We start from the raw sequence: 12,907 nt of genomic DNA, 5'->3' as shown, positions 1-12,907 counted from the left end.
GGTGTCCCTGAAACTGCGGATACAGAGTTTATTTCTCTTCTACTTCTGTCAGCCTCTGATTGAGGTGACGCACTGTTGAGTGCATGAAGGACATTTTTTTTTTCTTTTCCCTGCATAATTCAGTTTCCAAAGGCAAAAATCTCAGTGTCAGTCTGAATTTGTATTTAAGGTAAAGAATACAGCCAGATCTCTGTGTCAGGAATATCCCACACATCCTCTGTCATAGTTCAGATCAATCTTTTTCTGGTCTGAAATCCAAATCAGCTAGGCATTAAAATCAAGAGCCTTCAAAGTGCTATTATTTTTCGTGGTTATTATTTTGAAAGGCTCTTAAACATCTTGGAGGCTTAGGGTTTTTTACATTTTACCCCTCCTTTTAATGAACCTACATGCTAAAGTATCTGAATGGCATTGTCTAATTTTCATCTAAAGCATAAGCTGCTGCAGTCTGGTCACAACTGGGATCACTTTAACCACATTAGTGCTGCTAGTGTGGACATAAGCTTAGTGCTGACATGTTAATTTTTCGCAGAGTAAATATTACTGAAGAATTCCCTTAGGAAAACGATTACAGCAAAATCTCTTTACACTGTCGTGACTATGTGCACGTGGGTTTGGAACTCAGAAGTGACTTTTTTTTAGCAGCCTGTCTCAAACAGTTGCTTGCACCTTTTGTATCTGAAGTGTTTCAGGCTGTTTGGAAAAAAGCATACTTGAAATGGCTTAATTTACCTGAGACTTTTTCTTTGTGAGCTGTTTATCATCTTCAGAGTTACTAACAGTTCTTTCAATGTACGCACAACGTCTGGCATTTTAAAGCTGGTATGTAGAATATGCCTCTTCTGGCATAAAGTGCCTTTTAAAAGGATTTGATGTTTACTCTGCTCAGAATTGCTTTGTCTCTCTCAGCTTTTTCTGCAACTTTCTAATTCTCTACTACCCTAGAAGTCTGAATATATAACTGTAATGCACCACCATCTGAAGGGAGGCTTTGGGTTTGCCTTTTCTGAGGAAGGGGTAAAGAAAGGAGCAATTTCATCACTGTTAGTAGCCATAATATACTGTTTCTATCCCGGCAATTTCCTTGAATTGAAGCCTTTTCTTTGGTTTAATTCAGTCAGTCTGGATGTGAATCTGGTAGGCTTTCTGCTTGCAGTTAGTTGTCCTTTAGGAAATGTACAAGGGGGACAGAAGGGGGGCAATAATGAAAGTAGGAGATTATATATTTTATTATTTTTTAAACAGTCAACATAGACTGTCCTCTTCTTGATACAGCTCTGTGGTAAACTAATGAGGATGAACAGCTGATTTATGAAGTGTTTAATCCTAGGTGAGACATTGCTCAAATGGAGAATATACCAAGTACAGGTTACTGGGAAAGAAAGAACTCCAAACTTGTTAGTCACTGAAGCACTGCAAGTCATCATCATGGAGAATAGAAAACAAGGGGTGCAGGGAGCAGAACTAAAAGCACACCTGACTGTACTCTATATTTATCACAAGAACACAGTTTAGAAAACATTCTTATCACTACAGAAAGGGCAAGAATGCCTGCCCTTAGCTACCTGTGGCAACTGATGCTGAAAAATGGTTACTGAAGGTTTTGTTGGGACAGCAGGACCCCCAGCTGCATGTTGTGCTGAGCAGTGAAAACAATCCCTGCCTTCTGAAAGCAGCTTCACAGTTTCTCAATTAAGCCAAGCATAGCTCTTGAGTTTTTACAAGAAAAGTCTGTTTTACCCTTGATACATACCTTTCCAGGTCCTCGAGGGACTGACTGACTTACATGCAATTTAAGAGTGTATCCTGATGCTTATTAGAGTAGTATTGATGTAAGAAACTATGGCTAGTTTTCAATAGTCTTGGCCATATTTTGCAATATTGTAGTAGTGTTGTTTGTGGTGAAACTAGAGTAGGGGGCAGCTGGACTCATGGTCCATATCAGATATTGGCTGATAGCTGATTTCTGTTAACGTTGATTCAAGTCAACTTTCTTACCACAGGTATAGGATGTGAGCCTCTGACTTACTACAGTGCTTTCTTTTATTGTTAGCAAAGTAAAAACAAAACCAACAATAACAAAATACCTACCTAAATTATTCAGCTAAGTAACTGTAAGAGTCGTACAGGAATGTCAGGTACTGCTTATATCAAGACATCAGCGCTGTTCTTGTATGACATACCTCATGAGTGTTTTCAGATAACTTTAGTAAGGAGAAATGAAAGAGCTGGAGTAAGAAATAGTAGTTATTCCATGTCGTAATAGGATAGGACTGATTGAATTGCACGAATGCTGTTTTTTTTTGTAAATGCTTTTCTATTAGAAGGGGGCAAAATGATGAAGCATCGTGAAGCATGCTAGCTACTTTTAGGCTTTCCAGAACTTCAAGAAATTGAGAATCGCAGTTTTGTTAACTTCATCATCATGTTCATTTTTTTCAGCTCCATGTTCATGCATGTCTTTTAACCCGGAAACCAGAAGGCTGTCCATAGGTCTAGACAATGGTACAATCTCAGTAAGTACATACAAAGATTTCTAGTTGAAATGCTTCCCATGTGTGCTGTGGTGAGGATATTTTTGCTAGCGTTTGGGAAAGATAATTTTTACTGCTAGTGGAACTGAAGCTGCAGTGTGGAAAACGGTAGATTATTGCAAATTTTGCTCCAACCCTCACGTAGAGACTGAGTGGAGTTTCCAATAAGTTTGCAATATTTATTAGGCAACTAAACAAACTGTCCTAATTTGCATATATCTTAAAAAAAATACAACAGAAAACAGCTGTTGTTTTATTAAATGAGTGCCTTGTTAATCATGTCATACCAAAGTTTCCTGAAAGCAGCAATTAAGAGAGGAAAAATCATCTTCTGAGAAGCAGAAGGTGGTTTTCTGCTCCATATTTAGCTGCTTTTCCAAATTTCAGGGTTCAGATTTTGTTTTCATCTCATTTCCTTCATAGGAGTTGGCAGTGCTGTTGCTGAAAGATTTGGTTCATTAGCATCTAAGAAAGATCTGTGTACATGGAAATGAGGCAGGATATTAAAACAAGAGTCTGTCTTTTAGATATGGGACAGAGAGTAGCAGTTGATCTTAATCATTGGATTTTTCATGTGGAATGGTTGGTGAAGTGCTATGTCACCTTGTAGAAGGGAGCCATGGGTCAGAGAGGGTCTCACCATTGCCTCATCAATAGACTCCTCTTGAGTTTAATAACCTTTTATCCTCATTTCAGACTCTTACTGCTGTTGTCTCTGCTTTATGGGCTTAATAACTGAATGAATGTTTGCAGGTTGACATAAAGGCAGCTGTCAGCACTAAAGCCAAGATAGCATTTGGGAATGGATGTGTGACCCTTTTAGCTGTTGCCTGTGAGCTGTATCAAAGATGTGAAGGTTTTGACCCGTAAAAATATTAATGGCTCAGCACCAGAGATTTTGGGTGCCTGTAGGAGATTTCTCTATTTGTATCTAGGAGGTGGGACAGCTGCCAGAGAATTCCCTGAACTTCTGAAATTCCCTCCTTCCCACTCTCTGAAATAGCTTTAATTTTCCAGTCCTACTGGAGACATTTGTTTTTACCAGGCCTTTGAGGAATGTGAATGCGACAGTAAAGAAAGCATTTAAGTACTCCAGCTCGATGGAAGAGATGTGTCCTTTGTCTTTGGGGCATTTTGCTTTGAAGAGTCAGAGAGTCTGAATGGAGTCAAGTATTTTCCATTCTAAAACTAAAGAATGTGAATGAGATATTCAGATGGTAAAACAACATGCCACTTAGGGCACTTATACTGCCATATCTAAGGCAGATTGTATTTGTTGCCATGCTGCATTTTTCTTTTCCCCTCTTCTGGATACAAGTGCATAGGGCAGGGAAGGGCTGGTCTGTGTTGCTTCATTTAGTCCCTCCTAGCTTCAGGCAGTTGTGTGGTGGAGGCTTTTGCAGAAAATATGCTCCACAAAGCTCCACGAGCAATTAAAAGTTTCCCTCTGCAGCAAACCTAAGGCTTGTAAGAAAAGCCACAACTGTAATATGCTATAAGGAGGGCTGATGTTGTCGACGGAAGGAAGACACAGACGCTCAATATGAGTGAACAATGAACTTCAACTTTAATGGATAGCTCAGTCGCCTTTTATCTAGTTTGAACATAATCAACTCATACATATTGCAAAAACTAAGCTCAGGATTGGCTAACATTTCCCGCTCTTTTCAGGTAGTTCCTCCTTCTTTTAGCCACCGTCCCGCCTTAGGGACTGTCCCCATCGCTCAAGGGCATCGTGTCCTTGAGCCTGATTGGCTCTCAGCCAGCTGTGTACGTGCCAGACTCATGTGAGTTGAGTACGGTACTTCACTAGCCCATTGCCTCTTAACTGCCCAACATCCACGTGTCCTATTTCACTTAACCATTCCTCCACAATTCCCCCGTTTTTATTTTGCGCTACAAATACCTTCTCTGTGAGTTGCTCTAGTTTCTTAGTTAGGCAGTTAAAGATTATACGTGCAGCAACTATAATCAATATAATTATAAGTAGAAAGCGAAGTCCCTCTTTAACTAACAAAACCCATCCACCCATGTTCCCAAAAACAGATTTAAGCCAACCTTCAAACCAACTATCTTGTACTACAATTTTTTGCATATGATCCCTTAACCATTTCAACTGGTCGTGAATTGACTAACCATGGTCGGAAAGATAAAAGCAACACATTCCTTCTACATCTTCACACCCATGTCCCTGAGCCAGCAGTAAGAAATCAATAGCGGCCCTATTTTGCAATACAGCATGTCTTAGACTCTCCATATATTGTGACATTTCAGAAAGAACTTGTGTTGTTACATTTGATTGTTTAACAGCCCAACAAGCAAGCTTATTAATGTTAGTCAAAGCGTGTGCAGTTCCCACACCAGGCACCAAAGAAGCAAAGAATCTTTCTGCTGGACCCCACAATTCTACATCATCATTACAGTCAGAACCCAAAGTTTTTAGTTCTCGTTTAATTCTTCTGCTCCTTGTCGAGTTCTGCCACGAGTGTAAATCTGGAGTGAAAAGTGTGAGTCGCCCTAGGTAACACGGTCCTCCAAAAGCATTGGCTGGTACTCCTTGCCATGCACGGTCTCCACAGATCAAAAACATGCCAGAGAGAAGCAGCACAGCCGCCGCTGCTTCCATGGTTACGTCAGACAGGCTGCAGGGTCCTGATGTCCGTCCCTCTGCTCTGTGCCGACTCGCCACACGGTGAACTCCAAGTGCAGCGCTGCTCGTGGCAGTGACTGAGGGGGGTGGGGAGGCTCCCATTGCCCCGTAGCCCCAAGGCAGCGTTATCATTCTCTCTGAAGGCGGCAGTGGGCAATGCCCAGCTCCAGCACTTCCCGGCAATCCCAGTCGCTCTGTAGCGGCAACAGCGACTCTCTGCTCAGCCTGATGTGTAGCTAAAGCGCTAGTGACTGTTCTCCAAGGCTTCAATAAATTTTTTAGCAGACTTAATATCATTAATAACATCACCAAACAATTTATCTCCAAATTTACGCCACTCTGTTTGTTCAAAAAACTGTATCAGGATTTGTAAAACAACCCTGCGCTACTGCATATGCTAATAACCCTGGCAAATCTTTTTCTACAATCTATATCTAAAATACTCCGCTTTTCTAAAAAGCATCTGAGCAAATTATACGCCGCTTGTTTTTCATACCTTTATATATACAGTTACAGCCTTTCCAAAGACCTCGGCGGCGCTTTTCCGGCAGGACCCTTTATAGGCTCATCCCGAGTGCGGGGACTCCCTTCCACCTTCTGAGCTGCGGGTGCGGGGACTCCTGTCCCTTTCACCTTTCAGACCTTGGCGACGCGTGACCGTCGGGATCCTCTCCCGGGTGCGGGGACTCCACGTCCCTTTCACCTTCCCGACGCGGGTGCGGGGATTCTTGTCCCTTCCACCTCCTGGGCTGCGTTGCAGGACCAGTTCCTCCCTTATTCCGTCGAACACGTGGCCCAGGATCACTGCCAGCAGTGTCCAAATCCCGTTCAGACAGGTCCCTGTTCGGGCGCCAATTTGTTGTCGACGGAAGGAAGACACAGACGCTCAATATGAGTGAACAATGAACTTCAACTTTAATGGATAGCTCAGTCGCCTTTTATCTAGTTTGAACATAATCAACTCATACATATTGCAAAAACTAAGCTCAGGATTGGCTAACATTTCCCGCTCTTTTCAGGTAGTTCCTCCTTCTTTTAGCCACCGTCCCGCCTTAGGGACTGTCCCCATCGCTCAAGGGCATCGTGTCCTTGAGCCTGATTGGCTCTCAGCCAGCTGTGTACGTGCCAGACTCATGTGAGTTGAGTACGGTACTTCACTAGCCCATTGCCTCTTAACTGCCCAACATCCACGTGTCCTATTTCACTTAACCATTCCTCCACAGGCTGAAGGTGGTGATGGAGGCAGAACAAGGAACAAAGGACTCCTGGTGAGGGCTGTATAAGCTAACATAGTTCACATACTGTCAAATGAATCTATTTGCAGTGAGAGGGAGTCCTGATATTACTTTCAGATGTAAATAGGGATAAGAAAGTGAAACTGCCTTTTACATGAAACTTTTAAAAGTTATATGGCTTTTGGTTAAACTTTGGTGCTCCAGCAATGTTGATGATGCCTTTCGAGATGGATGGGCAGCACTGCTATTGTCTGAGAGATGTTCCAGCATTGGCACCATGAGGTGAGCTTTTATGCCCCGCTTTTCCTTGTGAAGCAGGGTGACAATTTTTGCTCCTACAAAGATGAAGAGATTGTTTTCAACCTTTTATAACTTCTCAGCATGAAGGCTGCACAAACATTGGTGCAGCACAATGTACTGTTCTCTTGAGTGAAAGTTTGTCAAGCATCTTACTTGAAAAGCACTGGTACATAAAGCAAAACCAACCAACAAGCAAAAAGTCTCCTGTGATCTTCATATACACACGCATATATATATAAATATATATGTACCTTGCAATCTGTTTTTAAAGAGAAATGGCACTTCTGTTACTTCATGTCTTAGAGACTGCCAAAAGGTGCTACAGTGGTCATAAATTCCTTGCTCTGAATGGAAGGAAAAATACTTTAATGGGTGCAAAGTCCCTCAAGAAATCACAATGAAAAGCAACAGAGGAAAGGTTTATCGCTTGGAATAAACAGGAGACATCCATAGTCACGATGTAACTCCTCACCTAATTTCATCCAAAAGTCGGCTTCCTAGACAAAGTCAATCACTAGGCTCTGCCACTGGTAGAGAGAGGTGAATTGCCCTTGGATCTTGGTGCCCTTGGACCATATTATTTACCCTTGAATCTGTCTTAGAATGGCATAGATCTCCCTCCCTATTTCTGGGAAGATTTAACGGAGGCATTTAGTTTTTAAATAGCTGAAGCTGAATGACAATGATCTTTCTGGCCCTGCATGTGTCCAACTGAAGCTATTACATGATTTGAGAAGGGCTGCAAGGAAACAGGGCATCAGAACAGCCCCCTCAGAATTATCCCTTGGGGGTGGCACTTAAGATAGATTCACTATCCACATCATTTGATCTTGCAGGTGTCCACAGGTTTGGCTGTAAACAGCACTTGAATACCTAGGCTCTGTCTGCTGGTATGCACCTCTGCCACAGTGGGAAGTTTTGTATTTTTTCCCTCAAGAAAAGTACATGATAGCTTCTATCCCCTTCCACTCTTTGTGCTTTATAAAGTGAAAACGCTGTAATCGTTTTTTAGAGCTTTCTTTGTGACAGTTGTAGACATGGGCTCTGGCAGCAGATTTAAGGGTCTTCGTTCTCCTCCGTTTATGAAGCCAGTTCCCTGGCAGACGTGGTGAGAGCGCTGTCAGTCACTTGTGTTAATAGGATGAAGTCAAACCTCTAAGGAGATCCACACGGTGCTGTCGAAATGGCAGCATCTATCAGAGCACAGGCTGTAAATTCCCTGGGGTGGAAACTCAGTTGTGAATGGGTAACACATGGCTAATATATAAACATTATTGACTCTCAGAGGGATTCAGTTGCCTGTGCAGAGGTCTCTAGAGCTATTTTGTGATACATCACTTGATATCCACCTGCAGCCCTGCAAAGGCATAGCTCTTCTTCAGTCCTTGGGTCACATCAGTCAGCCCTGTGGACCAGGACCCTGAAAAACATGCACCCCAGAATGGGTTTTGTTTACCTTAACGGGAATAATTAACGTTAAAAAGATGTAGTCAGTGTTTTTGCAGTGTGGACAACAATGTATGTGCAACGGGGCATGAATTTCTGGAGCAAGGTGCCCCGTGTTAAAATACCTGTCTGTTGACATAACTAAAACATTTGGCCTTGAGAGGGATAGGGGAAGGAGGGCAGTGGAAGAGAAGAGCATGTGACAGCGTGCAGGGGAGCAAGAAGGAAAAGAAATGGAGGAAGATTAGAAAATGAAAAGCAAAGGAGATGCTTCTCAGAGTAACGTGTGCTTTCAGGGGAGAAAAGGAGAAGCAAGGAGTCTTTTGGGGTCATAAAAAAAGAACACATGATATCCAATATTCATGTTACTGGGACTGTGTCCATCTGTTTGTAAGGCATGGTGTAGCAGTCGTGTGGAACTGTGGTTGGCATTACAGCAGACATAGGTAGTCAATACCGGGGTAAACCTTATGAATTGCAGTTGTGTTTTGATTCAGTGCATTACAACGAAGAGTTTCAAACGCCTTTTTCAGTCTTCCACTGCAGGTAGCTGAACAGACTGGCCACATCAAGTTTGTCAACGGCAAAATGCCAAAATATAGTGAGAAAGCAAACCACATTCTTCCTCTCATCTGACGCTCTGGTCACCAGCATCCATGCGTCACCACAGTGAAATCTGGGGGCAGTACCAGGCCAGGCACATCGGTGGGGAAGGCAGACATCATCTCCCACCACACGCTGCAGCAATTAAAGCTGTTGTTTTTAGGGGCGACGACAGCAGACAGTTGGTGTTCATAGCAAAGCGTGTTGCTTCAGTCGGGCTTTGTAGCGAAGCATTTCATGTGGTGGCTTTAACATTCTGCAGGCGGTGGTTAATGGAAACCACTTCCCCCAGAAGGAGGCAGGGAGGTGCAGCAGATTTTTAATGCTCTGTAGTTCGTCGAGTTAAGGTGACCCTGGTATACAAAGCCAGCTGCCCTAAGTGATTTGTTGCTGCTGTTTAAATAACGCTCCCCGGTGTAGGCCTCGGCTGCCGGGGGAAAGCTGAGGGGAGGGAGATCAGAATAAAGGAGGGGAAGATGAAATAGCACAATTCAAGAGAACGTATTTATAACTAATTTACAAGCAGAAACCTAGTAACAGCAAAATACATAAATGCCTCAACCCACTCACAGTTGTTTTCCTGGAAGCTGGGCTCTGTAGCTTTTCAAGAGACAGCTATGGTGGCCTCTCCACATTGATGCCAAGCATTAGGTATGATGGGTTAGGGGTAATCCTGGTGCTGGAAGGCCATGCTAATCACCTAGTGACCCCACAGGAAGCACAGAGCAACCGTCTTTGCTCCAGTTTAGAAAATGTGGGTAAATATCAGCTTTTCAGTGGTTAGACTGTCTTCTCATACTCTCCTGCACGAAGCATTTGGTTTGCTATGATAATAGTCTGTAGGCTCATGAAGCTCAGGCCTCTCTACCTGTCTGCTGCACAGTGCTTTTGGCAGTGCTTATTATACATAAATATTTCACAATTGTGTGCTTTAAAATTCAGTTTATTTTGTGTTTAATGACGTTCCTCTTGTTTTCACTCTCTTTCTAGATTAAACAAATTAGGTTTTACTTCTGTCCCCTAGGGAGATTAGCCCGGGGAGTTTCTGTAAAGATTGTTTATAAATAATTAATACGATGTGTTTTCAAGCTCCTTGTTTTTTCTTGTGTTTCTCTGAGTACGTGGCGTGTGCACGCAGATACCTGAGAGTGGTTTGAAAGCTAATTTCAGGTGGTGGTGCTGCAGAGCCTACCCTTTGCCTGGGTTTTTCCTCCAGAGTGACGTTGCAGGGGTTGTATTGTGGCGCTGTTTCCCCTGCCCTGCGCAACTCCCCTCCCTAAAACAAGTGGCAGAAACACCCAGGTGTTCCTTTGGTGTAACCATATGGGACTTTTCCAGGAGCTGAGACTGCCATGCAGACTCTTTACTGCTGTTTTTCATCATTTCCTCCTCTGAAAGCTGGATCAGTGGTTAATCCAAGGCAGCAGGACTGCAGACCATCTCCTGTTAGGCATGCTCTTCCCTGGCTGCAGGGGAGCGGGATGGGTCACCCCATGCATGTGTCCCCAGGCAGCTGAAGTCTGTGCTCAGCTGCCCTCCCTGCCCGTGCACAGTTAGCCACGGTGGAGCAGTAGCAAAGCAGGAAGGTCTGCCTCTGAGATACCAGAGTAAATATTAACCAACAGTGGGATAAAATCAAGGAGGAAAAGGTCTGGGTTTATTTGAGTACAGAGAGACTTCTGAACAGAAATCTGAACTGCATCCCCCTCCCAGATTATCGGTGTGTAGTTTGGAATGAGCAACTTCAGGGGGCACTCACACAAATCTAAATTAATTATCCTATGTGTACGAGTTGGGGTGTGCATGCACGTGTGCACACACATGCATTTATAGCTGGATGCACATAGAGATGTCTGCCCAAGTAATCCTAAGCCAGGGGTTGTTTGGTCTGTGCCATCCACTTTGGCCAGCTTTTAGAACTTCTTTTCATTAGTTCCTCCCTTATCTCCACCTTTCTGTTCAGAAGCACTCGTGAAGCTTTCTTAGGCAGTTTTAAAAAGTGAAATAACTTGTGGGGTTTCTTTTAGATCGAGGTATTCAAAATTAGCAAAAGTGTAGATAGTGCTGTGGTTGCAAAGGGAGAGCTTACATTGGTAACAAATTCAAGTGAAAACATTCCCAAACACTTCACATAGCTAAGCACTGTTTCTCTGTTCTGTGTTTTTCTCTTCCTTCAGGAATTCATCTTATCAGAAGACTACAACAAGATGACACTAGTGAAAAGTTACCAGGGTAAGACCTCTGATCCATGTTAATGAGTCTGTATTGTCATTAATTTTTATTGAAGTGCTCTTCAGGGCTGTGAATTGAAAGAAGCCTCCTTTTTTTGTGATTTTGTTTTTAAACTAATATTAATGTTGTTTTTACCAGTAGATCAATAATGTGCTTTGTTCTGAGATTGCAAGACTTTTAAAGAGCTATTTCATGTTCCGTGTTTGATTTTAAATGTTCCTTAGGAATATCATTCTAGACAGCAAACAGTCCAAAATCCAGGCTGTGGAGGGAAAGGAAATGTTAATTTTTATTGTGTAGTAATATAGCGTATCTAATGAAGCAATTTAGAAGACTAACCATCTTTTAGGGCTGAGGCATTTAGGACTGTAGCTTTTGGGGTCAGTCTGGTTATATTTCAATAAACGTTTGTTTCAGTAGTCTCAAGATTATCATTGGATACCTGTCATAGTAAAAGGCCAAGAAATATTAAACCATAACTTCTCTAATTGCCTTCTCATATTCATTAATGTGATGCTTTAAGAAGCCTGGCTATTTATCCTTGTTAAACTTATAAACGATGCTGCACTTGGGGTAGGTATTCTTATAAAAGTAATAAATACATGCTACAGTTTATTCTTTTATCTCCTTAGCTGTTAGACTTGGGTGATATATGATGAGCATTATGCTTCTCTGTGAAAGTCTCTGTATGAAAATCATAAGATTGCTGCAGTCTTGCTCTACAAGTCGTTAGTATCTGAGGTTATGGTTTGTTCCACGGTCACCGAAGTTTGACCCAGCTGGGTTTCATGTTCAAATTGTTGCAATGCAGAGTCCTGTTATCAGCTCTGCAACTCCCTTTGCAATTAGCTTATCCAATGGCATGCTTGGATTCAATCCTGCAGGCTAATCACACCCTAGGAAGGGTGGGTGAGCTGAAGTGAGGTTTTGTATGTATCCCCTTCACACTGGAAACAGGCAGTCCATCCCTTTTATTTATTACTACTAACTCCTACCTCTCTTTTGTTGCTTGGTGCTGCTCTTCATTTCTGCAGCTTTCCCCCAGCAAAACCTCTTGCCCTGCACTGTGCATGGCTACGTGCTGGCTGTGTTTGTTGCCTTTTTTCCCTTATGTACAGTGCAGACCCTCGTGCCTGTTTTCTCCAGGCATGGCTCATCCCCTTTCCATCTTCTCTCCAGCCTGCTCCTTGCATGGTACTTGCTGCTGCTTTCTCTTACGAGTACAATTCAAATCAATTTTTTTCTGCACACCAGCAGTGGTCAAACCTGCGAATGAAGGACCAGCTTTCTATTTTGCTGCTTCATGTTCCTGAGCCTTTACTGATCCCAAGGCTCAGGCTTCTTCCTTGCTCTACTACCAACTTCCAACCATCTGAAATTTTACTTCTTTAAGCCTTGCACGGGCCAGATTCCTTCAATTTCTGTACCCAAATTCCTGTAGGGTAGACAGCAATCTTTCCATATTGTTCCGAGGAACTTCTTTGCATTTCAGATGGAGGGTTTGGGGTGGTTTTTATGCTTCCAAAGACATTTAATCTTTCCAGAGTGTCAGCTTTTACACAAACAAATGCAAGCAACCTTCTTTGTGCAACACATGTTGCTGGGTCCCAGAACAGTAATAAACCAGTAGGCCTGTGGATTGAGGAGCACGGCAGTCACTGTTCAGCTACAGCTGGGAATAATTCGGCACATCTTTCAAGCCACTTGTTTTATTAAAACGTCAGCTCAATCAGCACTTCACAACCAAACCCACTGGTCATTCATACAAAAAGCCCTCTGTACAAGCCTGGGTTCCATTGCTTTAATGAAAAGCTTTTGAGGGCTTTATTTAGGTAGCAGCAGCAGCAATTTATTCATTCAGCTGGTTTATTCATCTTGCCCAGCTGTGATCTTTTCCTTTTTTTATT

General features: G+C 42.8%; 1 protein-coding gene across 2 annotated transcripts in view; it reads left to right on the top strand.

Annotated features, from left to right (window-relative positions):
* WDFY2 (WD repeat and FYVE domain containing 2) overlaps positions 1 to 12,907 on the top strand; it is a 58,433-nt gene that overhangs the window by 32,890 nt on the left and 12,636 nt on the right. For both annotated transcript variants that reach the window (XR_014619342.1, XM_084306360.1), the window contains exons 3-4: positions 2,443 to 2,516; positions 10,946 to 11,000. Coding sequence is in view for 1 of the 2 variants with exons in the window: in XM_084306360.1 (XP_084162486.1) it covers positions 2,443 to 2,516; positions 10,946 to 11,000 (129 nt within the window). In the remaining variant the exon portion in view is untranslated. The remainder of the gene's footprint in view (positions 1 to 2,442; positions 2,517 to 10,945; positions 11,001 to 12,907) is intronic.

This window comes from Netta rufina (assembly GCF_964035555.1).
Source record: "Netta rufina genome assembly, chromosome: 1".
In the NCBI taxonomy this organism is placed as follows: Eukaryota; Metazoa; Chordata; class Aves; order Anseriformes; family Anatidae; genus Netta; species Netta rufina.
Note: the sequence above shows the minus strand (reverse complement) of the source record. Positions and strands in the feature narration are given on the sequence as shown.